This window comes from Podarcis bocagei (genome assembly GCF_964188305.1).
Source record: "Podarcis bocagei genome assembly, chromosome: 2".
Taxonomy (NCBI): Eukaryota; Metazoa; Chordata; class Lepidosauria; order Squamata; family Lacertidae; genus Podarcis; species Podarcis bocagei.
Window position 1 is genome coordinate 66,671,657 of NC_138126.1, and position 25,809 is coordinate 66,697,465.

Here is a 25,809-nt window from a genome sequence, read left to right on the forward strand (position 1 = left end):
CCTCCCCTCCGGAATGTCCTCAAACAGCCGCCGTAGCTCGGCGCGAAATGCTTTGCGGCACACGCGGGGAAGGAGGGGCAGCTGGGCGGCGCTTTGCGGCGGCGCGGGGCGACGGCGGCTGCGAGCAGCGAAAAAGAAAACGTGAGGGGGAAGCCGCCTGGGAAGAAGGAGACAGGATGGCGGCGGCGTGGCGCCCCGGGGCAGCCGAGCGGGTGCTGACGGCCTCGCCCAACTGGTACTGCAGCCGCTGCAGCGACACCTCCCAGGACGGGCGCCTCTTCGGCTTCGCGGCTCGCAACAGCGTGTGCCTCCTGGAGATCCGCCCCTCCGCGCCCTCCTTCCACGGTACGGAGCTGGCGCCTCCGCTGCCTGCATCCTGCGCGGGGCTCCCTTCAAACTTCGGGCTTTTCCTTCCGTGCCCGAGTTCTCAGGGCGGGCTTTCAATTCTGGGGGAGCGGCTGAAGTAGAGCCTCCTTGTCCAGAGGCAGTATACCAGATACTTGGGATCCCTCGCCAGCGGGTGTCTCTCTACAGTGCAGCAGCCCTAAGCACACTTAGGACCGCATGCGCCTTCCTTTGCAAGTGTGGAAGGTCTCTGGTTCAGCCCCTGGGGGAAAGATCCTGCCTGAAACTCTTAAGCCATGGTTCCCAACGGGGGGGGGGGGCAATTCGAGAATGAGATTAACAGTGAATGGAATATAGAATTAGTCAAACCGATGTGGGGAAGGGTAAGAAGCACTGTATGAGAAGACTTCATTGAATAGCTACTAGAGCAAGGGTTTCTAAGTTGTGGTCCATGAACTCTCTAGGAGTCCGAAACCAAAAGGTTAAGAATAACCGTACTAGAGCATTTGCATAATTGTGCCTCCCTTAGCAGGAGATAGGTTGTAACTTTTCACAAATAATTTTTAAATAAAAATTAAGAGAGAAGAGAGAGTTCAGAAGCTTTAAACATAATTTGGAAGTTATGTTGAAGTGTGTAGACAATAGGCCAATGTTAATAATAAGCTTTGTTTCCCCCCCCCCCAAAAAAAATGCTTGAAACCAAACATTGCTTTATTTTACAGCCATAATGTTTTCTCATCACAGGGGAGCTAGTCGGCCACACCGAAAGAGTTTCGGGTTTCTCGTTTTGTTCCTATCCTGGTCAGAACAGCTTCTGCGCCAGCAGCTCTGATGATGGAACCGTTAAAATCTGGGATACACAAACATTGACTGTCATGACTGAACATACGTTGCATCAGGTAAAGCAGTTGACTGCGGTGCCACTGTCATTTGATAAATGGAGAATCGGCGGCATTCTCCAGGGAAACTGCTGCTGTTGTCTACTCTACAGAACAGTGTATACAATATAGCTTTCCAAAAAGCATCCATGTTAATCTTCTTTCTCAATTCTCTCCCCCGTCCCCAAGAATACAATTTCTGCAGTGCACTGGTCGCCGAAAATGAAAGACTTGGTTGTGTCTGGTGATGAGAAGGGAATAGTAATTTGCTACTGGCATAATCGAAATGACAGCCAGCAGTTCTTCCCAGAGCCCAGAACTATATTCTGTCTCACCTGTTCTCTGCACCACGAGAATTTGGTAGCCATTGGGTAAGTATACTAAGGCTGCATACATGATTTACTGTGCAGCTCTATATTAAAAAATCTTATTAGTTTATCCGGGAGCAACTCATTGGCACTTACTTCTTAGTAGACATATAGAATTGTGCTGTTAGATTATTTACTTGGCCCTGCAGAAAGAGGAATACAGAATAAATGAAATTCTCACTGACTTGAGTGATTACGTGTTTCACTCAGTTTTCACCAGGGGAACGTAGATGAAACTACGGTAGTTTGATCATCAGTGCCTGAACTTAAGGACTCAGCTCTGTTCTTGGCATTCCCTAATTCATGAATCTGTGGTTGCCTTTTTTTGCAATGACTTTTGCTTTTAGAAGATGCCTATAACACATGTGTGGGGGGGCATTGGTAGAGAAAGAAAAAATGATTTGAGAGAAAATAATTTTCACATGTCACATTCTAGATATCCTTATATATTTTGCACCTGTTTTTGGATTCTGTAAACTACAATGAAACTTTTCAGAGTTAATACATCCTGCCAGTTTACTAAATGGTAACTACAGGGTGGTACAGTTCTCACCTCATTTTCCTCAATATAGATGAAAAGCAAAAACACGGCAGAAAACTATGCCACTTTGCAAGTTGGTCATCTGTATTATGCCAGGGTTTGTTCAGATTTTGTGTCACATAACACTTCTAGAGATTTTTATTCACTCCATCATAATGCAAGCATCCTCTTCTGGGCCAGGATAGTAAGCATTGCTCCGAATAACTCAAAGTAATTTTCTTGTAAACCACTTGGAGTTTTTACTGAAGGCAAGCAGTATATAAATTTTGTTAAATTAATGGTTGATTTTAGCATTCTGACAGACCAGGGAAACTTAAGGTAGCAACCCCATTCACACTTCACTTTGTAGCAAATCCAGTTAATCACAATGGGACTTAAGTTGCAAGTACTGTAAACATTCATGAATTGGGCAGCAGTGTGTGTTTGTAGTTCTTCATGAACTGTTCATGAGCTGTTCTTCATGTTCTATAAATTTTTATATTTGCATCCTCCCTTATTGGGTACCAATGGTTCCAAAGTCTTTGCACCAGTCTGTGGGAGGAGGTTTGGATTGGGTGGTGATGCCCCTTTGCCAGGCTAAACAGGTCACCACCAACAGAGTTGTCTGTATCCTCTGAGTGGACTTTGAAGGGTAATGGCTGATCAGCTGATCTTTGGGTACATCAAGCCACTTTGAAGACACTTGCTGGTTACAGTGATCTCCTTTGAATGTTGACAAGTGTCAGTTGCCTGGGATCATTATTATGTTGGGTGACTGGCAGTATTTTGTCCATGAACAGCGGGGAAATCAAGTATAGATTCCACTGGCTGTATCCAGTTCCCCACCCCTGTTCTAGACATATGTTGCTCTTTCTTTCCTTGTATAATGGGAGAGGAGGAATGTGCATGTGGAGGAGGGACAGTAGACTGCACAAAATATTTATGGGTTGCATCTTGTACTGACTTAACTCGGTAAAGCATTATTGGTAGCTTGAGAATTCAGGCATCCCTCCCCTAACGTATGTCCTTTCTTTTAAGCTATAAAGATGGAATAGTGGTTGTGATCGACATCAGCAGAAAGGGAGAGGTTGTTCATCGACTGAGAGGTCATGATGATGAAATACACTCTCTGGCTTGGTGCCCTGAGCTTGGGGAGGAAGGTATATGTGGTCGACAAGATGACTTCCAAGGTATGTTCCTGTACATGGGGCAAAGGGATAGTGTTTGTTCTTGTGATCATCACCCTGTATGTATCGGGTGCTCTAAGAGCACCTGAAGACTATGTAGAAGATCTTTCATTCAAAAATAAAGTGGTACTTGTTTAACTTGATTTCATGGTACTCTTGGAAGAAGACACTGCTGTTGGAGGTGTGACGGAAGAGGCAGCTGTAACAAAAGGCTATTACTTGGCATCAGGAAGCAAAGATCAGACTATCCGTGTGTGGAGCTGCACCAGAAGCAGAGGTAAGTGTATAAAAATTTGATTTGTTTTTCTTTGGCAAGGCATGCTTTGTGTGTGTTTCTCAGTTTGCTTGCTTTGTGCATTACCATTTTGACAGTTCACAGCATAGTACTGACATGTTGTAACTGCATTTAGCACCCCTGACGTGCAGTGTTTTGCTTCCCTAAGCAAGTATGGCAAAACCTCTTCTGATGCCATGTAATTTCTGGCACTGTTGTCATCCAAGACTGAGTGAAACATGAAGACAGAGCAGTTCCTTGGTTGAAGTGTAGGATACTCTTAAACCAAAAATGCAATCCTATGGATTTTCTTCCTTCTAAGTGTGCAAGAAATTGAAACCTACTAAGTCTGGCCTAGCTAGTCCTAAGTTTTGGTGCCTTGTACGCTAGAAAATCAAGGGCCAGGAGTTAGATTGGATTCTAAGAACTGAGGCAAGAACATTTCATAAAGTTCCTGGTTATTCATAAGTGCACTTCAAATACATGTGAGGAGTCAGCTTTTCATTTTGGAAGATAGTTGTTTCGAGCTGTTCTCTCCCTTGTCCTGATATCAGTGGAGCCTGGCAGCACTTGTGGGTAAGCATGCTGTAACCATTCCTTCTGTTTCTGCAGTGGTAATGACTCTGAAATTGCCTTTTTTGAAAAGAAGAGGTGGAGGTGTTGAAACACCTGTGAAAGAACGCCTCTGGTTAACACTACATTGGCCCCCAAGTCAGCCCACACACATCTTATCCAGCTGCTTTGGGTGAGTACTAAATGCAGTGCAACAGTAATAGAAAACTCAATGCAAGCATGGGATTTGGGAATAATTCCTTGGCATTCTGTAGCCTCCCCATTTCTGGAGACTTCCTCCTTTCTCGGCAGCCTGAGTCATATATAGAATGTGATGTGTGCAGTCTTTCCCATTCTTAATGGAAGGATTTCGTGTATATTACCATTACCATGTCTAGTGTTTTTTTGGCATGTCTTGCTGTTCTTTTCTTCACAGAGGTGAGCTGCTGCAGTGGGATTTGACTCAACATGGGAAGCGGAAATGGGAACTTCTGGGAGCTTCATCTGAAGGACAAAACCACTCCAGAATAGCGTTCAATTTGTGTTCCCTGCAAGTAGAAGCTAGGCAGCTACTTCTCTCCATTTCAATGGACAGGGATGTAAGAACCAAAAGTCTTTTAAAATATTCCAGAGTTTTATTGTTTTGCAGGGTTACCCTGCTAAGTTGCTGTGAGTAGCCATGAATCTGTTCCTAGCAAGCACGTATTCTAGCATTATGCAAAAGCACACAACATCTCTCCAAAATAATTACAGTGTTACCTCTGGTTACGTACTTAATTCGTTCCGGAGGTCCGTTCTTAACCTGAAACTGTACTTAACCTGAAGCACCACTTTGGCTAATGGGGCCTGCCGTGCTGCCGCCGCACGATTTCTGTTCTCATCCTGAAGCAAAGTTCTTAACCCGAGGTACTACTTCCGAGTTAGCGGAGTCTGTAACCTCAAGCGTATGTAACCTCAAGCGTATGTAACCCGAGGTACCACTGTAAATAACTCCGGAAGGGGAGGGTGCTGAATGAATTAATATGGTGTCTGTCAAGGGCATTTCAGGGTTAACTGTTCCCATAATTCACCTTGACTCACTTTCCAGCTTTATTGTCTCATTAACGTTGTCTCTGGACCTCCCATGATTTGCTCTGGTCTTTGCCTTTTTCAGTTGTTAACAGCTCAGCTATCAGTGCAAACAACTGTCTGTCTTTTGTGTTACCTGTGGTTTTGGAGATTGTTTTCCGTCTTCTGAGAATTAGTTTCCTTGATAATGTCAATTTTATAGAAGCGAAAAGTGATTGAAAGTCCTGTAATCTTTTAAGTTTTCAGCCAGGAAATAATCAGACCCAGTTTGGCCTCTTTTTTTTCTGTCTTGTATTTTGTGGAGACAGGGAAATGATTTTGGTCTGCAAGTTCTTAAAATTCCATATAGGGCCACTTAATCATCTTTGGAGCAGATATCTGGCATGCAGATATCTGGCATGCTTCTGGAGAAATGTTTTGTTAATTTCCCCCAAAACCTTTAACCCCCCCCCCCATCTCTCTCTTTAGGTGAAGTGCTGGGACCTGGCAACTTTAAATTGCTGCTGGACGTTGCCTTCTCTTGGGGGTTTTGTGTACTGTTTGGCCTTTTCCCCCGTGGATACAGGCTGCCTTGCTGTAGGAGTTGGGGACGGCATGCTTCGGGTGTGGAACACCACGTCTATCAACAATCACTATGATGTGAAAACCTTTTGGCAGGGCATTAAATCCAAGGTCACAGCTGTAAGTGTGTGCTTTGATGCTCCTCTGTTTTTTAAAAAAGTTCTTCTGATTCCGAGATTGATATTGGTAGCAACTTAAATGGGGGTACGACTAATGCTTGCTGTACCAGGAATGTATGGAAGCACCTAGAGTAGCAGAGTCCAATACCTGGCCGATTTGTAATAGTAAAAATAAATACATTTTCTAAAATGGCAAATCTGATTTAAAATGATTGATTTTCCAATTAAAATTTTCGCCTTTTGATAACCTGACGAATGTGGAAAGCAGCACCTTGTATAGATATAAATGAATCCCAGACATCCACAAAATGTTGAAAGCCTTGTGGCTCTTTCTGTTTGCAGTTGGCCTGGCACCCAAAGAAAGAAGGCTGTTTAGCTTTTGGAACAGATGATGGGAAGGTCGGCATCTATGACACCTACTCCAACAAGTAAGAAATGACTTGGCTTTTGTTGATGTGTGTGAGTCGGCAGATTATAACCAAACTAAAAAAAAAATTGAGGAAATGTTATAAAGGTGGGGGGGAGTATTTTTTAAGGAGATTATAGGTGGATATGATAGAAGTCTACAAAATTCACATTCTAATGCAATGAAAGGAACTGTGTACTCCTGAAATGTCATGCCAAAAATATTTACAGATATTCGAGTAAACATAATTTTCTGAATTAAGCTTTGAATTTGTTTTGAATATAAAATGTAAACCTTTTTTGTTAAGCTGATTTACTTCATTTAAAGTAATTCATAAGGTTAAAATCTGAGCAAAACTGACATTGGAAAGCTCACAGTGATTTACTATTCTCTGAATAGAGACTCGGCATAAAAAATTGCATATGCAAAACAGAGCACCAACAGTCTCCTAAAATTTGCCGTGGAGGAATGCAAAAGTATCTTGAAAAGCTCTGCCGTTCTAACTTTTGCTTCCTAACTTGTTTAGCCATTTTACCACTTTTATTTCTGTTTGCAATCTTTTTCAATTATGCTTTGCATTTTACACCAGATAATGCATGCTCGGTGAGCTTTCTGTTAAATATGACACCCAAATTCTCCTTTAGGCCCCCACAGATCTCCAGCACCTTCCACAAGAAAACGGTGTACACGTTAGCCTGGGGACCTCCCGTCCTTCCGTTGTCCTTTGGTGAGTCTGGGGAATCCATCTAGGATCGCTGAAATAGCCTTTAAGAAGCTAACTAGCAGACAGTGGGGTGTCTATAGTCTCCAGTGTTAAGAATCAAAGCATAGTACAATACTTGTTTCCTCCTGCTCTGGAGGGTAGGACTTGAGGCAATGGATTCAAGTTACAAGAAAGGAGATTACGACTAAGCATTCGGGGGGGGGGGGGAGAGACTTTTTGACAGGAAGAACTGTTAGACAGTGGAACAGACTCCCACGAGAGGCGGTGGACTCTCCTTCCTTGGAGGTTTTTAAGCAAAGGTTGGATGGCCATCTGTTGTGGATGCTTTAGCTTAGATTCCTGCATGGCGGGGTTGGACTAGATGACCCTTGAGTCCCTTGTTCTATGACTTCTGATACATTCTATGAACTGTACGCCTGTCCCTGCATTCTCCAACATTACTGTGTACAAAGAAAAACAACTGACGTTTAAGAAATTTGTATTCATTGTGCCCTGTGTAAAACTGTTGCCACACAGTGTGAATGGTGAGTCAAAGAAATTGCCATTGCCTGTTAAGTATCGGGTGGGGCAGTAGTGCATCTGGCTTAATTCTTCAGTGATTTTGTTGTCCTGGGGAGAAGAGCCCTGTTGCATTAATGTTCATCATTGCATGGGGTTTTGCTAGCAGGATTTAGTTAGTTGAATCCTGTTCGATATGTTTTGCTAAGCTGGTCAGCACACTTCTTTCTGCCAGCTGTATTCAAGGTGTCTGCTTTTAAAAAGACTAACCAGTTTAATTTCTTTGTTTCTCTCTTGCAGGAGGGGATGGTGACAGACCTTCAGCAACTTTGTATAGTTGTGCAGGAGAGGGGATTGTCTTTCAGCACAATCCTTGGAAACTTGGTGATGAAGCCCATGACATCAACAAACTAATCAGAGAAACTAATTCAGTCAAAGTGAGTAAGAATTTACGTGTTCTGTGTTGTGCTCGTGGCAGTGCAGCCTTTGATACTGATGGGCTGAGTTAGGTGTGCTGCTGCTCAGGGAACCGAACAATTTGCAGTACAGTTTCTGAAGGAAAAGAGAGTTGTCAGTTCAGCTGGAATTAAAACAGGAAGAGCCTCCAGGGGGTTGGGAAGCTGAGGGAGTCCAGAGGCAAAGAGGCTGAAGGAAGGACAAGGGAATGGCAGGGCCTCCGAAGACCTAGTATGCTCAAGTTCAGGAACAAAGTGATCTGAAAAGCAAAGTCCTAAGAAAAGGCTTGGGGTTTGAAACATGGATCTGAAGAAAAGTGAAACCATGATTAAATTAGAACAGCAGGGAAATAGCGTAGGCATGAGGGGGAATGGGAATTGTGGACTACTAGGAGGAAGGCAGTGGGAAGGAAAGGGAGTAAAAGGGTCAAAGGATCGCTAGGCCTAAGATTCCAGAGCTGGAATGGAAGTTTGATGGAGGAGGGAGTGTGCACACAGTGTCATCGCCATGAGTGTCTATGGGGCTCTGAGGAAAGAGAACCACCTTTTCCTTCCTTGTTGAGCAATGAAGAATGAAAGAGGTGCTAGGAAGAAGGCAGCCACAATTGAAGCGAAAGCTGTGTAGGTTAATTGTAGGGACACTTTCCGGAAGACATCTTTTTGGTCTTCTGTACTACTTTTTTGGGGGGGTCAGGCTTTATTCTAAATTTTCAACTATGGAATTTATTCCCACAAGAGCTAGTGATGACCATGAACTTGGATGACTTTAAAAGAGGATTAAACAAATTCATGGCTGTTGATGGCTGCTGCCCTTGATGACTATATATGTCTCTGAGGCAGTATTTCTCTGAATACCAGTAGCTGCTGGAGAGGAGAGCTCTGTTAAGCTCAGGTTTTGTCTGCGGGTTTCCCATAGGCATCTGGTTGGCCACTGTGAGAAGAAGATGCTGGACTAGATGGGCTACTGGACTGATCCAGCAGGCTCCTTTCTAGCTTTCAGCTATTAAATTTATTATTAGTTTATTTGTATTTTATATAGCATTGCATGGATCTGTTGTTTTGTTGTAAGCCGCTTTGAGCATGGTTTTTGTGTTTGTGGAAAACCAGCATACAAATAAGATGTATGACTGATAAACAAAACTTTGAGGTGCTGTTTTTCACTATATATAGGGGTTTTTTAAAAAAATGTTTTTGCCATTTATTTGATACATTGTGGACCATTTGGGGCACAATCTTGTGGAAGAAAGCTACATACAAATAGACAGATGAGTGAATGAGAGGAGAATGCCATCAGCTGTCACTACAGCGCTATGACTTAGTAACCCTGAGAGGATTACTGCAAGAGCAAAGTAAGAGGCTGCTGGCGAAGGGGCTGAATTTCACACTTCCAGTTCTTAAGCTGCAGGCTGCTACTCTGATTTCCATCCATCCCACAATTGCAAATCTGTTGTAGATTTAGCACACTTGAAATTCCAAACCTTCAATTATGAACTTGAGCAGATGTTTTAAAGACCTCCCCAAACCTCAGCACATCTGTCCCTTGTTGGGGCTCTCTTTCTGCATGTTGGGGCATTGCATCATCTCTTGTGGTGAGGCTGCCATCCATTGTTCTTACTCTTCTGTAACCTATTTGCACAGGAAAGCCTGGATGAACAATTGACATGACTTTGGCTTCTGGGCCAGCCATGTGTTGGCTGGTGCTAGCCTGAAGCCTTTCATAGTCAATAAACACTCGTAACTTGGTTTCAAAGCTATAGTGTGCGCCTCCTTCTTGGCGTGAGCAAATGTCCTTAACGCCGTTCTGCCGAATTAAGGAAACAAGGCAAGGAATGAGAGGCCAGAGAACAGGGGTGGAACAGAGGTTTTGTGGGGTTCTGCAGGGCTCAATCCTATCCCCTACATTGTTTAACATCTACATGAAACCACTGGGTGGGGTTATCTGGAGGTTTAGAGTACATTGTCAGCAGTATGCTGATGACACTCGGCTCTATTTCTCCTTTGCATCTGCAGGTGAGGCAGTGGAAGTGCTGGACTAGTGTCTTGCCTCAGTAATGGACTGGATGAGAGCCAACAAACTGATACTCAATCCAGATAAAGCTGAGACACTGTTAGTGGGTGGTTCTCTAGACCAGATAGGTGGCAGATCACCTGCTCTTGTTGGGGTTACACTTCCTCTGAAGGAGCAGGTTTGTAGTTTGGGGGTCCTCCTGGATTCTTTGCTGTCGCTCGAGGCTCAGGTGGCCTTAGTGGCCCAGAGTGCCTTCCATCAGCTTCGGTTGGTAGCCCAGCTACGCCCTTATCTGGACAGGGATAGCCTAACTAATGTTGTCTATGCTCTGGTAACTTCAAGGTTATAATACTGCAATGTATTATACGTAGGGCTGCCTCTGAAGACAGTTTGGAAACCTCAGCTAGTGCAGAATTCAGCGCCAGGTTGCTCACCAGAGCAAGATGGTTTGAGCATATTACACCGATCCTGGTCCGATTGCACTGGCTACCAGTTAGTTTCTGGGCCCAATTCAAAGTGCTGGTTTTGACCAATTAAGCCTTAAATGGCTCAGGACCGCAGTGCCTCACGGACTGCCTCTTTCCATATGAACCTACCTGGACCCTGAGATCATCTTCTGAGGCCCTTCTTCATGTGCCTCCTCCTCCTCAAGGTGTCAGGAGGGTGGCAACACGAGAACGGGCCTTCTCTGCAGTGGCTCCCCGTCTGTGGAATGCTGTCCCCAGGGAAGTTCACCTGGCACCTTCATTATCCACCTTTAGATGCCAGGCAAAAATGTTCCTTTTTAACCAGACCTTTGATTGATTTGATTGACATCCTATGCCCTTTCAAAATGTGGGGTGTGGTTTTTGTTTGGGGGGGGTGTTAATGGGTTGTTGTTTTCATTTTGATTGTGTATTTTGTGGTTTCATACATTGCTCTTATTATTTGAACCGCCCTGAGACTTATACCGTATGTGAATTCAAATAATAATAGTAATCAGTTCTCGTGTATTTTATTTTTTTGCTGGTTATATAAAAAGAGTGTCGGGACTATTGAGGTAGCTCTCTACTTCTTTGTCTATTTCATTTTAGCACAAACTACCAGCACACACAGAGATCAGCTGGAAACCAGATGGCAGCATCTTGGCTATTGGTAATGAAGATGGGTATGTACTAACATTTAAGTTCATGCTAACTTTATATATGCAGTAGGCATTGTGGATTTAAGGTCAGCACAGGGTGTACTTAACAACCTTCCAAATCTAACTTAATTTTAAACATGACAAAAATAGAAGTGGCTTACTTGGACGTACTAAGCTGTTTAATTTTTATTTATTTTGCATATATTGTTTTGGGAAGGCAGGTGGCAAACGTTTTTGTTTGCCACATTATTCAACTTGTTAATTGATCATCTCTTCCTTTCTCCCCCTCCTTTATTTTTAATATTGCAGTTCTATTGAAATACTTCGGGCTCCTGACTTGAAACTCTTGTGCACCATCCAGCAGCACCACAAGCTCATCAATGCTATTCGCTGGCATCACGATCATGGGGCACAGCCAGAACTGAGTTACATGATAGCTTCTGGCTCAAACAATGCTGTCATTTACGTACACAATATCAAGAGTGTCATAGGTAACTCTTACTTGCTCATGCTTTTAGAACTTGCCATCAATCACTCTGTTCAGACAGCAAACTGGCGGTGCTGCTATTTCTCCTCTTCCTGGGCAATGTTGGTTCCTTCGTGGCTTCAAACACTAAAGGATTCTTCCTTCTCCGTTTGTTTGAGCAATGCTCTGTGTGTATGTGCGTCATTGCACAGATCTGCTTTTATGGAAGTGTCAAGAGATAACAGCAGCGAAGTCTGGAAACCTCGTTTTTTTGTGTGGTACAGCAAAAACCTGTGTTCCTGTGAAACTATTTTCTCAGTGAAGTTTGGCATTCATGGGAGATTTCTGAAAAAGCTGTAAACTATATGATAAAATTAGCCTTAATGTTAGCATGTTGTCTTGGGTTTGGGGGGGCACTGGAACTAATGGGGTAACGGAGAACTGAAATGATGACAGTAACACAGAACTAGCATGTTCAGGAGCTGATTGTGCAGTCAGAGATTTGACAGAAAGTATGTTATGCCCAACCAAAATTGTGATCCTGGACTGGTAATACCTGCTCAGATGAAACCATTAATCTTGGTAGATTCAAATTTGCTGAGCAAATAGGATGCAAGGAGTATATTGTTATTGAGTCACCATTAGCTTTGACCAGGAATAGGCAAACTTAGCCCTCCAGATGTTTTGAGATTACAACTCCCATCATCCCTGACCACTGGTCCTGTTAGCTAGGGATGCTGGAAGTTGTAGTCCCAAAACATCTGGAGGGCTGAGTTTGCCTATGCCTGGCTTTGACGGTACGCTTTGCTTCCCTTACGTTGTGATGGTTGCATTCCCTCCCCCCCAGTATTGTTGTGTTAAATCCACTGAAGTCAAACTCTTCAGAAATTCAAGCATTAATATTGTTGCTGTCTTGAGAGAACTGTGCAAGAAAACTATCCTTGGGAACACATTACTTAACAGCACATTGGTGTGTATGGCATTAGCCATTGTGACAGAAGATTTCTAGAGTGTGGACATGGGCTACTGTTCCCTTGTGCTTGCGCTGCCGAGGGTCTCTGACCAAATAACATTGGCACCTTTAGAAGCAATTTTTATTCTCTGACATGCGTTTAGGAACATTTGTCCAGCTGCTTCCAACACCATGTATTTTGTCTTTAGAAAACTCTCCAGAGAGACCTGTGACAATAACTGAACCTTTTCGTACTTTGGCGGGGCACACAGCTAAGATTACTAGCTTGTCTTGGAGCCCACATCATGACGGGCGGCTCGTATCTGCTTGCTATGATGGCACTGCCCAGGTATGATTGTGAAAGGGTTGTGATTTTTGTACAGTTCTTCCCTCTGCCGCCGCTAATTAAATAGATAGGGGATTTAGGGATGCCTATTTTGCTCTTCTTTTTAATCAGGGAGAGTTGTATCTTGAATAGTGGCTTCTTTTGCTACATTTTGTACAGAGTACGCAATATGTGTGTGCTTTGTTAGGTGTTAAGGAGGCACTTGTGTAAATAAATGGAGGCAGCTGCCATGAAAGGGTCCTGCTTTAGGATATTTTGTAGGTGAAATCAGCACTTTTATAGACGGTTGCATTCTTGTATTTTGTCTTTCTTGCAAAACATAAGTAATAAGAAAAAACAACATAAGTTTCTTCCTAAGTGTACAGTGGTACCTCGGGTTACATATGCTTCAGGTTACATATGCTTCAGGTTACAGACTCCGCTAACCCAGAAATAGTGCTTCAGGTTAAGAACTTTGCTTCAGGATGAGAACAGAAATCGTGCTCCGGTGGCGCGGTGGCAGCAGGAGGCCCCATTAGCTAAAGTGGTTCTTCAGGTTATGAATGAATTAAGTACTTAACCCGAGGTACCACTGTACTTTGGTGTATGTGTAAATATAGAATACAGGAAGTGTACTTTTTTTGGGGGGGGTACACACACAAAGAGAGGAAACTGACCTTGTACAAATATGCCATGAGCAAAAAATGCCGAATTAAGAAAAATGGGATGTGGGTAAAGAGAATGCCTATACAGATAGCAGGCAATCTTTGCACAGACTCTGTTGGAAGTGCCGCTTGCTGTACTCCAAAGTGGAGGGAGGGGTCTGGAGACTCAGGTGCGCCTCCTCTGAGGTGACCCAGTTGCATTAGCCTTCTTACTGAAAACAGGAAAAGTTTTGACTGCTTTTCTTAATGAGAGGTTATGTTTACAGGTTTGGAATGTTCTGAAGGAAGAGCCTTTGCACAACTACAGGGGACACCGGGGCCGGCTGCTTTGTGTGCAGTGGTCACCTGTGGAAGCGGACTCCATTTATACTGGAGCAGATGACTTCTGTGTTCATAAATGGGTAGCTACAAAGCAAGAGCACAGCCGCCCTCCCCAAGGTCAGTAGATTGCTGATATGTTGACACCAGGGGGACTAGGAAGGGGGTGAGGGGAAGTAGATGCATTTGCTTCTGCATTTAGTTCAGTGTTTCTCAAACGTAGCCCTGGTGAGTGTTCCTAAGTCAGCAGGAATTGAGGCCTCATGAAGTGTGAGGAAGATGAGAGCTCACCTGGCAGCATAGACAGAGCTCCAAAGAATGATGGTGAGCACAACTCATCAGTGCAATTCATCTGTTGCACCCTCCTTGAGTGAGGGTGTGTGGCTATTCTCCTAAGCGCATTTTGAATGCACACAGCTTTTATTTTCAGGACGTTTCTGTTATTTTGTAGGTAAGAAGAACATTGAATTGGAGAAAAAGAGAAACACTCAGCTCAAACCAAAAGCCAAGAAAAAGAAGAAGCCGTTGGGAAAGGTGCCTTTAATATCGGATGTAAGTGACTGGGTGAATGGTGGTGAGAACGCAAAAGAGTCTTTCTTAGAGGAGAATGGCCTGTCAGACCAAGAGGGAGAAAAGGAGCAACAGGAGCAGGATACAGTTGAGAGGATTTCCATGGAAGGTAACTACTTCGTTTCTACGTTTTCTTACACCATCTGTCCAAAGATTCCCCAGATCTTGTTTAAAGAACAGAAGGTCCCTCTCCGGTCTGCAAATGGAACTGTGGATATAATCATTTTCATAGTAGTTCAAAGAGCGGAGATTACCTTTTAAGTGGTTATGAGAATGGTTGTCATCTTCATTCATTTTATTTGAAATTTGAATACCGAAAACAAAGTAGGATGAGCCCTTGACATCTGGCACAAGTAGGATCTCTGGGCTCTTAGTTTCTGTAGCTCTGAAATCAGACTGTGTTATCTTTGAGGTAAACTAAACTGAACTAGAAGTTGGCCTACACTTCTCAGCTCTCTTACACTTTACCTGTTTTTCAACCAGCGTTGAAAGCCAGAGGCCATGAAATATTTCATAGGAAATAAGAAGCATGTGAACATTAGTTCTATTTTGCCCAGCTTTTATTTATTTATTTTGAGTTTCTGTTTCCATAGCATGTATAAAGTTGGCCATTTTTATGCTAGACATTATGCAAATGTAGTTTTGTTATTCACTGTAGTTCATAAGGATTCTCCAGTGTGTTCACCGCTTGCCTGTGTGACCGATATTCCAAAACCACCTGTGATCCACAAGACCCCGCTTGTGAGGAAGGATCAGTTTAAACCAGGTAGGTATGCATCCTGTAGGAGAAATCTAGGGAGGCTACATAGGATGGGGACATGTTAAGCCTTCTTTGCTTTAAAAAGGAAATATGTTTGCTTGTATTACTAATTGTGGTTTAGCGCACCTGACCGTCAGCCATGCTGCTTGGGGCTTATAGGAGTCCAAAATACCTGGTGAGCACTAGGTTGGGGAAGGCTACTTTAGCTCTTAAATAATGATACAAGCCTGTGGCTAGAGATTCCCACTTGTAGCCTAGAACGATATTATGGCAACTCTCTTCTCAGGATCAGATTCTTCTATGAAGAGGAAAAAGCCTCGCTCCATCCTACCTCTCAGCACATCTATGGACCATAGGTCAAAAGAAGACCTGCACCAGGACTGTATGAGACTAGCAGCTTTCTTGCACTCCAAAGGTATGGTCAGCAAATTCAGTAATGATAGCTACGCTTGACTGTGCTCAGCTGAAATGTCTGTACTGTTAAATAACACGGGTTGAAAATATGCAAAGTAGGCCAGGGTGTCTTTAATAGATGAATACATATGAAACAGTAAATTGCCATTCCAGAGATTAAGCAGAAAATCTACTTGCGAACAAAAGGACATCAAACTGAACATAAGAAGAATGTGTGTATGGGAGAGCCTCAATCTGAGTGGTCATCTGGAATCTGTTCTTGGGCGGGGGGGGGGGGAGTTCTTAAAGTAATTATGGTTTTTAGGCCAGGCCGCAAACTTCACTGAGTTCTTTGTATATTAATAGTGCTTTATAAGTAATCGAGAACTGTAAAACTACTCAAAATATTTTACCCTGTCTTGAGGAACATAAACGTATATGTGAAACAGAAGGAGATTTTGTTTTATTTCTTATAGCTCAGAATGAAGATATATCCTCTTGTTCAAAGGATCCTGTCCATTTGGGGCTATTCACAGACAGACCTGCCCTGTACAGAATGATAGAAGCAGAAGGTTAGTCCTTGAATCCTAACTCAGGTTTTCCCACCTTCTTTTTTTGGGGGGGGGGTGATATTTGTGTGGCTGTTTAGTACCTAGTGAATCCATCAAGCTTTAACCTTGAAATAAGTGGCTCCTCTACATTCTCTTGTACGATTGTATGACAAATTGCCTAATATTCATTCCAACTACAGAAAATAAGGATGGTGTGGGTAGGGTGGGTGTTTAAGGGGCTGAGGTGGCAGCATGGTCTCAAAATTTCACCATTAAACTGAAGAGCTCATAGTAGAAAGCCAGTATAGACATTGTGTTCCAGTGGTGACTTGAATATTTTATCGTTTTGCTGTATGCATTTTTCCGTTCTCCTTCTGTGGCGCTAACCAGGGAACACGTTTTGTTTCCCACAGGAAAAAGCCACTTGGAGAATGGACACCCGGAATTATTTCAGCAGCTCATGCTGTGGAAAGGAGATCTGAAAAGTGCTCTTCAGTCCGCTGCAGAAAGGGGAGAGCTGACAGACCAGCTGGTGGCCATTTCGCCAATGGGTATGTTTTGATATCCCTCACCCCGAAAGAAGCACCTGCTACTTTGCTACCAAGCAGGCTTAATCCAGACACAGCAAAACCAGGCTGCTCTGAGGGCTTAGTGGCTGGACTCCGGAGAACAGAATAATTCTAAAGTGGTTTCCTCCCCCACAGTTAAGAATCCTGCGTTATCTTTACACTACAAGACAAGAATGTTTTTCCGTTCTTGCAGGAAGTCCTTTCTTGTATGTGTTCACTTCATTGTTGTATTATAATTTTGCTGTCACTGTTTCAGCTGGCTATCAGACCTGGGCATGGACTGTAGAAGCCTTCGCAAAGCAGCTCTCTTTTCAAGAGCAGTACGTTAAAGCCGCGTCCCATCTCCTCTCCATTCATAAAGTGTATGAGGCTGTGGAGCTGCTGAAATCACACAACCTTTTCAGGTTACTATACTCCTGTTGTTTTGATGGGTTACCATGTAGAACACACACACACACACCCCGGCCGCTTAAAAACTAAAATACATTAAATCCTAGATATTAAAAGTCCTGGGAATAGTGAACACTCAGATCCATTCCTTCAGTTGCATTTCTGGATATGTAACGAAGGAAAATGTATCACCAGATAAATCCATAGCTGGCAGCCTTTGAAGTGGCAGTGGGCAAAGATGGATATCAAGTTTAGCGCAAGGGTGTAGTAAACGGTTGTGTTAGAGCTGCGTAAGGAGCTGATGTAGTTACTTTTCTCATTTTAAATAACACTGTATTCTATCCCACCTGGTAAAGAACCTGGCCCAATTCACACATGTGTTCAAGCCCCAAAAGATCAGGTGATTACTCTCTTGTACATGAACCATTGCAGATGAATGGTCATAGATAGGTCATATATGCCTGTTACTACGCAGATAAAATCCTTCCAGTGACAGTAATTCACACATACATGAAAGACTTGCCAACTTTTGAGCAATCGTGTGATTTCTCTACTGCTGTGCATGTGTATGTGAGCCTGTAAAGTTCACAGATAATGCAACAGTGCTACAAGTCATTCAAGTTAGACTGTTGCTGGTTTCGTGAATGCCTTGGCATCTGAATGAAGTAGAATCAATTCATGATCATTGTAAGGATCAACTTCCTTTTGAAGTAAACGGAAGCATGCTCGTTTTTCCTGTGCATTGGTGTGGTGTATCTAAATGGTTTTCTCATTTCCTCCAGGGAAGCCACTGCAGTTGCCAAGGCTAGGTTGCGTCCTGAAGATCCCGTTCTGAAGGATTTGTACACCAGCTGGGCAGCAGTGCTGGAGAAGGACGGCCATTATTCCATGGCAGCCAAATGGTATTGGTGCAAGCAACACTTTTCTTACTTTAAATGAGAGCTGTTTTGAACCTAAGAGCCAGGATCTCCTAAATAATTTGGTTGTTTTGGAGAGCCTTCCTTCCAACATGAGATGTTGGAGGGCACAATCATTTAATTGGTGCAGAGTACTGTAGAACTGTGATCCACAGATTTTGGAATGTGACAGCCAGCTCAATGCTGTTCACTTCAACCTGATCTTTGCCATCCTCAATGTGATGTGCAGTAATGGCCATGGTGAATATTGAATCGCTTCCCTTCAGCTGCTTCTTAGGCAGGGGTGAGGAACCTGCAGGTTGCCTGACGTACTGGGCCCACAAGGTCATTTTTCCAAAATTCAGCCACCTGCACCTGACATCATATGCAAGGTAGAAATGCCAGCTGCAGACAGCAGGATGGATCTGATGCATAAGGAGTTGAATCCTGCTCCGTTCCATCTAGGAATGTGTGGATTGCCCCAAAGTTTCAGCAAAGAGCACTAAAACACATACCTCTATTCTGAGTGCTTCTTTTGTGCAGGGACATCAGTCCTGCTCAGTTGGGTCATGCAAGCCAGTTCCCACCAGGAAATGCTGCATAAAACAGGAATGAATTCCCCATGTATCAGTGATGGGCTTGAGGAGTATCCCCCCCCACCCTGGGTGGGCCAACTTTTGATAGGTGTGTGGTCCTGCTCACCTGTCAATAGTTGGCCCATCAAGGTCAAGGGAGATAAAGATTTGCCCCTTTCATGCCATAACCGAACCTGGGTCTTAGCAGGATGTTGCACTGGTGGTGCCAGACGTTGTTTGTTTGTTCAACCAGCTTGATTCACATATGTATCTTAAATCTGATTTTGACCATCAGAATTGGACAAGCGTAAGCAATCATTTTAGTGATCTCATTTTGAGTCACCCAGTACCCCCTGAACCAGCCTTGATATAAAATCAGGTACTTCAAGAAAGTGAAAATGATTTTTTTTTCATTTGTGAATTGCCTCCCATATGTTTTAAAAATAAAAACAGCTTCAGATTTGGTACAGATGTAGACTGGGATAAGAATCTCCAGTTATAAACCTTTCTGGAAGAGGAAGGTCTTCATCAAGTGCTGTAAAGATAATAAGAGAGGGCACCTGCTGGGTGTTGCAGAGGATGGGTGCTGCCACACTGGGTCCAGTTCACTGCAGCGTACAGAGATTGGTTGCGTGTCTAAAGGGAGAGACATTCATTTAGTCATTCTAAAGCTGCTGTAGCACTTTGCAACCAGAACCAGCATGCTGAACTTAGCTTGGTAGCGAGTCCAATTCTTTCAGCAGTGTTTTAACATGGCATTGATATTCTACTCCAGTCAGCAGTTGAACCACAGCGCCTTTGCACTTGTTGTTTAGTCATGTCCGACTCTTCATGACCCCATGGACCAGAGCACGCCAGGCCCTCCTGTCTTCCACTGCCTCCCGCAGTGTGGTCAAACTCATGTTGGTAGCTTCGAGAACACTGTCCAACCATCTTGTCCTCTGTCATCCCCTTCTCCTTGTGCCCTCCATCTTTCCCAGCATCAGGGTCTTTTCCAGGGAGTCTTCTCTTCTCATGAGGTGGCCAAAGTATTGGAGCCTCAGCTTCAGGATCTGTCCTTCCAGTGAGCACTCAGGGCTGATTTCCTTAAGAATGGATAGGTTTGATCTTCTTGCAGTCCATGGGACTCTCAAGAGTCTCCTCCAGCACCATAATTCGAAAGCATCAATTCTTTGCACTAGATTAGACAACTTTTGACTTGGGTGGTTAAGTTGTCTTGAAACGAAGTGTCTGCTGGTGAAATAAGAGTTTCTTTTGTTGATGGTTCCCTTTCAGTTACCTGGGAGCTGCCTCTCCCTATGATGCAGCCAAAGTGCTGGCTAAAAAGGCTGATACCACCTCCCTTAAAGCTGCTGCTGAGCTGGCTCTGATAGCTGGAGAGAAAGATCTGTCAACGATGTTCTCCTTCAAATGCGCCCAAGAACTTCTGTCTTCCAAGAATTGGGTTGGGGCACAAGATGTCCTCCAGCAGCATGAGAGTTTGTTGGTCAGTGTGTGTTACTCCTTTTACTGTTGCACCATGGATGACTCTGGAGTTGTATCACCTGTTCAGTCCTGTGCATTTTTGTTCAGAGGGAGATACTGGTTAGCTTTGCAAGCCCAAGTGATCATTCCTACTCAGGGTAAATGTGAAAAAGTGATTTCTTTTTCAAAAAATCTGAATTTTAAAAGTGCTCTTTTTAATGTATATTGTGTCATTTAAAATAATTGGTTTAAATAGTATATCTCTTTGTAATTCAAATAACTTATTAAAGTCTACCATCTTAATTGCTTGAAAACAGAATCCATGACTACAAATAGAGTTAAAGCCTGCTTTTTCATGGAAAAGTTATCAATAACACAACTTATGAGATGAAGTATCTCAAATGTGACAAGTTATACAATACAGTCAACCATTCAACATGGTAATCTACTTCTTGTTTCAAGTAGAAACACTGTTTTCACAACTATTAGCACTTGCCTCTGAAGTGTTTATTAGTTTTAGACACTTCATGCAGGTCTGCTTAGTTGTTGTACGTGTATATATACAACTAGAGCCAAACAGAAATCCTTAAGCTACAGTCCAAATACATACTTACTAAGAAGTACTCTTCATTCAATACAGTGGTCTTATTTTTTCCTTATTGTTGTAAAATCAGAATTTCAGTTCCTGCCATAGGAAAATTCTGCTAATAGGAAATACCTTCATTATTTAAGTTTCTGATAAAATATTCCTAACTCTCCCAAGAGACATTTGTATTTGTGATGTGACATCTACCTTTCAGCCATATAACCCCATTGAATACATTGCATCAAGTTTTACGAGAAACGCTCTGGATTGCTTTTCCTTTTCTGTTTAAATGAATCGGTCCCTGGGTGCCTTGTTCCTCCTGACTATGGTTTTAATCTACAGGGACAAAGGCTGGTATTCAGCGTCAACGAATTGCTCCAAAAGTGCCTTGCTGAAAAGAATCTGGTGGAAAACCGAAGCCCATCCCTACCTTGCTACCACAGCTGGACAGTGAAGCAAGGCTGCTCTTTCACAGAAATGGTGGCCGATGTGTGGCAGAGCATATTTGGTGTCGATACTGCTGAGCAGTCCAAGAACCTGCTTGAACAGCTGAGAACTATTGAGTATCCTCCCGCTACTAGCCATAGTCATCCCAGGCAGGTAATTTGCATGTGGGCTCTGCCTGTATGGTCTCTCTGAATTGGAGAGAAGGGTGAGGAAAGGTGATCTCACTGCCATGAGTACAGTGCAGGATTAATCATAGTTCTTAGCCATGCTTTTCCAAAATGGGTCAAGAAGATAGTGCTGTAAATCCCCATTTCAATCAATCCATTTTGTTCCTTCTGTATTTAGGAAAAGTACTGGTAGGGCGACTTTATGCTTCATGATGTATGCATTGTGTGCTTTGAGAGAGAGCTTGCATCAGTTTTCTTGACTTGCGTGTTTTCCATCATTTGGCGTTGTTTGCTAGGCAGGGGCGTCTTGAAGGAGTGAGCCAAGTGAAGAGACTCTCATCTCCCAAGGACTAGATGTCCCACTGGACATTCAGTATCCTGCTGAATTAAGTGGGACTTGCTTCTGAGTAGGCAGGCATGGATGTTGCTGAATATCAGGCTGGTTCTTTGGTTGCCAGCCCCTTAAGTTAATGGTGCAAGCCTTCACATACTGTCTCCTGTGGACAGGTTTGCGTGATAGTTCATGGGGTGGAGAGACACCTAGACAGAGAGAGCTTCATTTCCTGCTTCAAAACCGTATTTTTTTGGTAAAAACGGTGCTTTTAAAAACAGCCCCTGTGATCACCACAGCTAAAAGCATCAAGCCACTTTCTACAGCAGGGGTGGCTACCCTTTTTTGGTCCACATTGACTGACCCACGGTCAACCAAAGTGTCAAAGTCCACACTCTGGAGCTCCCAGGTTGCCACCAAATGCAAACTTCACTGCTAAGGAGCAACTGGGGGCATATTTTAAGGCTCCTTGTTGTCCCTTTGGAGCCTGTTCCACACCTGACATCACATGACACTGGGTCTGGGGCAGATGCATATCACTCAGGGGGAGGAACCAACTTGCGGAAACCAGATTAAGACCTCTGGTGGGCCCATAGGCCAGAGGTTCCCCATGTCGGATCTTCAGAAACCTTTTGTGTTTTCACGGTCCCTCCCACCCCACCCCCCTCTCTCTCTAGGTTTTGTTCCATATTTCCCACGATCTCACACTGGCAATTCTGAGCCATCAGACTGCTTCCTGGGAGGAGACAGTGAAAGCCACTCTTGCAGCTGTGACCCGTAGCTACGATGCTGGAAACTTCAGACTTATGCAAGAAATCTGCAACCTCCTCCTCCCTACAGGTATAAAAACTCATCCCACATTTAGGTCAGTTTTTATATAAATCCATTGGAACAGATCAAGACTTCGAGCCCCCCAACTTACAAAGTTCCTATCCAAGGATGGTATTCTGGTAACTTTCCTATAAGAATTTTGCTTTCTTGGGTCCCATCATTGGCACCTCTGGCTTCCCTTTTATTCATTAAAAGGGCATAGTTCAATTTGTCACTTAAGCAATATAGAGCAGAGGCTGCATTTGCATGTAATGGGACGCCAAGGTTCTTGGGTTAAGTAACCGTACTCTGCATGCAACCATGTTCCTCCAGCTTTGATGCACGTTGATAAGCAAATCAAGAAAGGGATAGCTGTGGTGCATCAGAAGCTAGGACCATGAGTTTGTATCCATCTCAACCATTGCATACACAGAACATCTACTGTTGGGGCATCGGAACTTCCCCTGTGAGGGCACATGAAGGAGGAGAGGGAAGGAAATTTTCATCATGCTCACGTAATGATTTAGCTGGATACAACCCATGACTTTTTGCCCTGGTACACCACAATTCGTAAGTTTAGCAGAGAATTAAATATAATTAATAGATTAACAAAGCAGTTGTACTGAACTGTTGAAAGGGGGAGGACTGCTTACGTCCTCCTTGTTCTATACAGTATGCAGATTATGGATAATCAGCGCAGTGTTCTAGAGAAGTTCTGTTGTGTAAACCAAGGCATTGTTTTAAAAAATAACTAACATTCCACTCTGTATCTGACCCTGATTAGGCTGGCATAGTGAGGCATCTACAAGGCCACTTCCAATGACACTTCTTGTGTATTTCATTTCCACCAGTCAAAAGGGACCTGGCCTCTGCTTAGTGACAGGGATGTCTTCTGTGTTTTACTTCTTTTGGATACTACTAAGTTGTAGCGTTGTCACAGATGAAAAACTGGAGGGTATCTAGGGGAAGTTCTACATTAAATCACCTGTCATGTAGTCCCTCCTGAATCAGGGCAAGCAGCCCATCACATGAATGCCTTCCTCACTGTGCCAGCCTAGAAGGTATGAAAAGTGAACCCATGTTCCTTTCCAACTGTGCATATATTATGTTTTGACAGGTTGCGCTCATCTAAGAGAGAAGCTGGACAGCACAGATTTGCAAAGCATGGCAGCCTGCAAAAGCCTGGAGGCATTTGTAGCTTATGGGCAACTATACGATCTCTGGTGGAACCCGGAACGTGTGGATTTGCGTGTCGTGGAACAACCAGGGCTGACCTCTGAGGCTTGCACTTTTGAGCTGCCCACTCCTGGCCAGAGTAACATCGAAAGAGTCTCTTTGCCTGAAGAAACTGAAGTTGAAGATCCGCTTTCAAGAGGACATAACAATTGCACACACTCAGAGACTGATTCAGTAGCCAGCTCAAGCCTTTTAGTGGAAAGACAAGCAAAACTGAGGGGCTGTAGCGTGCTCCTTTCAGAAGAATATGCTGCAATCCAAAGTACAAAGAGAGAGATCTCTAGAATTCAGCAGACTTTGGCAGACATGATCAACCAACATCAGAAAAACAACCTCCACCAAAGTGCCACCAACAGCCAGGATTTAGCTGAATCCCCAGCAAGCCAGAGTCAGAAGTAAGTGGTGCATTTTAGTGATGATGGTAGTGCTCAAAGCTGGCTGTGGAATCCCACTGAACTAGGCCCCAATTCATAAATTTCTGTTGTGTGATAGTTGTAAAAAAAAACCAAGCAAACCCTCAGACCTTCTGACGGTGTGGTTGGGATTACCAGATGAGAGAAGTTCTGTTGTACTTGCAGAAGTTGTTCCATGTTTGCATTGATTTAGTTGGATATGACACATGGAAAAGGTGTTAATAGTCTCTCCACTCAGTGTGAGCTTTTCAGGGAGACCTTGGCTGTGAATATTTGATACACTAACCCTGAGAGAAACCTTTGACACACTTCACAAAAAACTGATCTGATTTTTTTGCTTCAGACAAGTTGCTGCATTCCTTCTATAGTGGTATTTATTATACGGAAGTCAGTTTCATAATGTTTAATGACACAAAGTTATCAAGCCTTATAATCACACTTTAATTTCTAAGTTAAAGTGAGTGGCAGGTTGGGAATATTTAATTTTTTTGTATTTTTGAAATTGTGATCTCTTAAAACTTCTTTACAGTAAGGAACAAGTGAATGAACCAGTTTCTCTGCTAGATTTGACAAAACAACTAACAGAAGCAAATCAGAAACTGGCAGAGTTCCCAGATAGTATAAAGGTAAGTCTGACTTTAACATGGAGCAAAATCCTTGTTTCCCTGCTTTACTTAACAGCACAAGCTTGTGGGAAACTCAGCCAGATGGGCGGGGTATAAATAATAAATTATTATTGTTATAACTTGACAGAAGGAAATCAAGAGATTTGGGTCTCCTTGAAGATATGTTTGAAGATGCTTGTTTTGTTGTAGCAGTAGGTGGCTAACCTGTGGCCCTACAGATGTTAAGATTCAATTTCGCCAGGGAGAATGGGAGTTGTAGTCCAGCAACAGCTGGAGGGCAAAATCCTGTTTTTTACAAGATCAGTTGGTTTAAAAATCTGCATAGCACTCGTTTCAAGCTACCCTTTCAATGATGTCAATGACTGGTTGGCAAAACAGCTGACTTGTACAGCTTCAAGTTGGAAAAGTGAATGAATTCTAAAATTTGTGACCCCAGAATATACATGTGTGATAACCTATGAGCAAGCGAGTTATGTTCACCTGAAATATGCAGCAGTCATCACTGAAGATACCCATGCAGCTGAAAAGCTGCTTACTGCAGCAGCACAGTGTAGCTTTAAAATGTGCTCTTTGGAATAGCACTAAATCTGGCAATGTTGTTATATCACCTCAGCTTGGAGTTATACATAGGAGTTTCCAGTGTGTAATTTTTTTTCCCTTTTTTCCAGGTTTCTCCCTTCCCCGACGTACTTGAGTGCTGTCTTGTTGTGCTTCACATGAGTGTCCAGCACCATGAAGTAGTTCCAGAATTACAGGAGAAGTCATTAGAACTACTTAGAAAATACAAAGGAACTCACATTTGTAAGGACGAAATATGTCTCATTCTAGAATGGATGAACAAGATACTTCTACATAGTCATGCCGGTCCGTGAGAGCTTTCTGAAATAATGTGCAGAAAGAAAACCCAACCTACCAGAAGTATCCATTTTTTTCTAGTGCTGTCAACTTATTTTCTATTTTGAGGCAATACTCTGTGGAAGGATTCTCTAATGTACATTCTCTAAAGTACATAGTTTCTATGAACTTTCTGTGCACGACAATTGACCAATAAATAGTATATGTTCTAAAAATGAAATTTATTTTTTCATCACTGCTTTCATAAGCAAATTTTGCAAAGGTTTGAGGATGGATGCTGCCTACTGCACGAAGGGACCTGCAAGGGCACCTTTAAAAAATTCTAGTATGGATGATACAGAGCACAGTTGACCGCTCA

General features: G+C 43.2%; 1 protein-coding gene across 2 annotated transcripts; it reads left to right on the forward strand.

Moving 5' to 3' along the window:
- Positions 1-32: 32 nt before the first annotated feature.
- On the forward strand, positions 33-25,671 carry GEMIN5 (gem nuclear organelle associated protein 5; the record flags this gene model as incomplete). 2 transcript variants are annotated; one of them, XM_081181102.1, is made up of 28 exons in its annotated part: positions 33-345; positions 1,090-1,244; positions 1,413-1,594; positions 3,150-3,301; positions 3,462-3,575; positions 4,185-4,317; positions 4,561-4,723; positions 5,661-5,873; positions 6,215-6,300; positions 6,923-7,005; positions 7,801-7,937; positions 11,037-11,110; positions 11,396-11,577; positions 12,714-12,853; positions 13,761-13,932; positions 14,264-14,491; positions 15,041-15,148; positions 15,429-15,557; positions 16,012-16,107; positions 16,500-16,637; positions 16,912-17,059; positions 17,828-17,947; positions 19,792-20,002; positions 20,909-21,166; positions 22,189-22,351; positions 23,439-23,952; positions 24,500-24,596; positions 25,265-25,671. In XM_081181102.1, 28 exons carry the CDS (start codon positions 48-50, stop codon positions 25,466-25,468), a joined length of 4,698 nt encoding a protein of 1,565 aa, XP_081037228.1. In that variant the 3' UTR covers positions 25,469-25,671. The 2 variants fall into 2 exon arrangements, with proteins under 2 accessions (XP_081037228.1, XP_081037229.1); XM_081181103.1 differs by having other exon boundaries at positions 48-345; positions 3,465-3,575.
- Between the last annotated feature and the right edge of the window lie 138 nt (positions 25,672-25,809).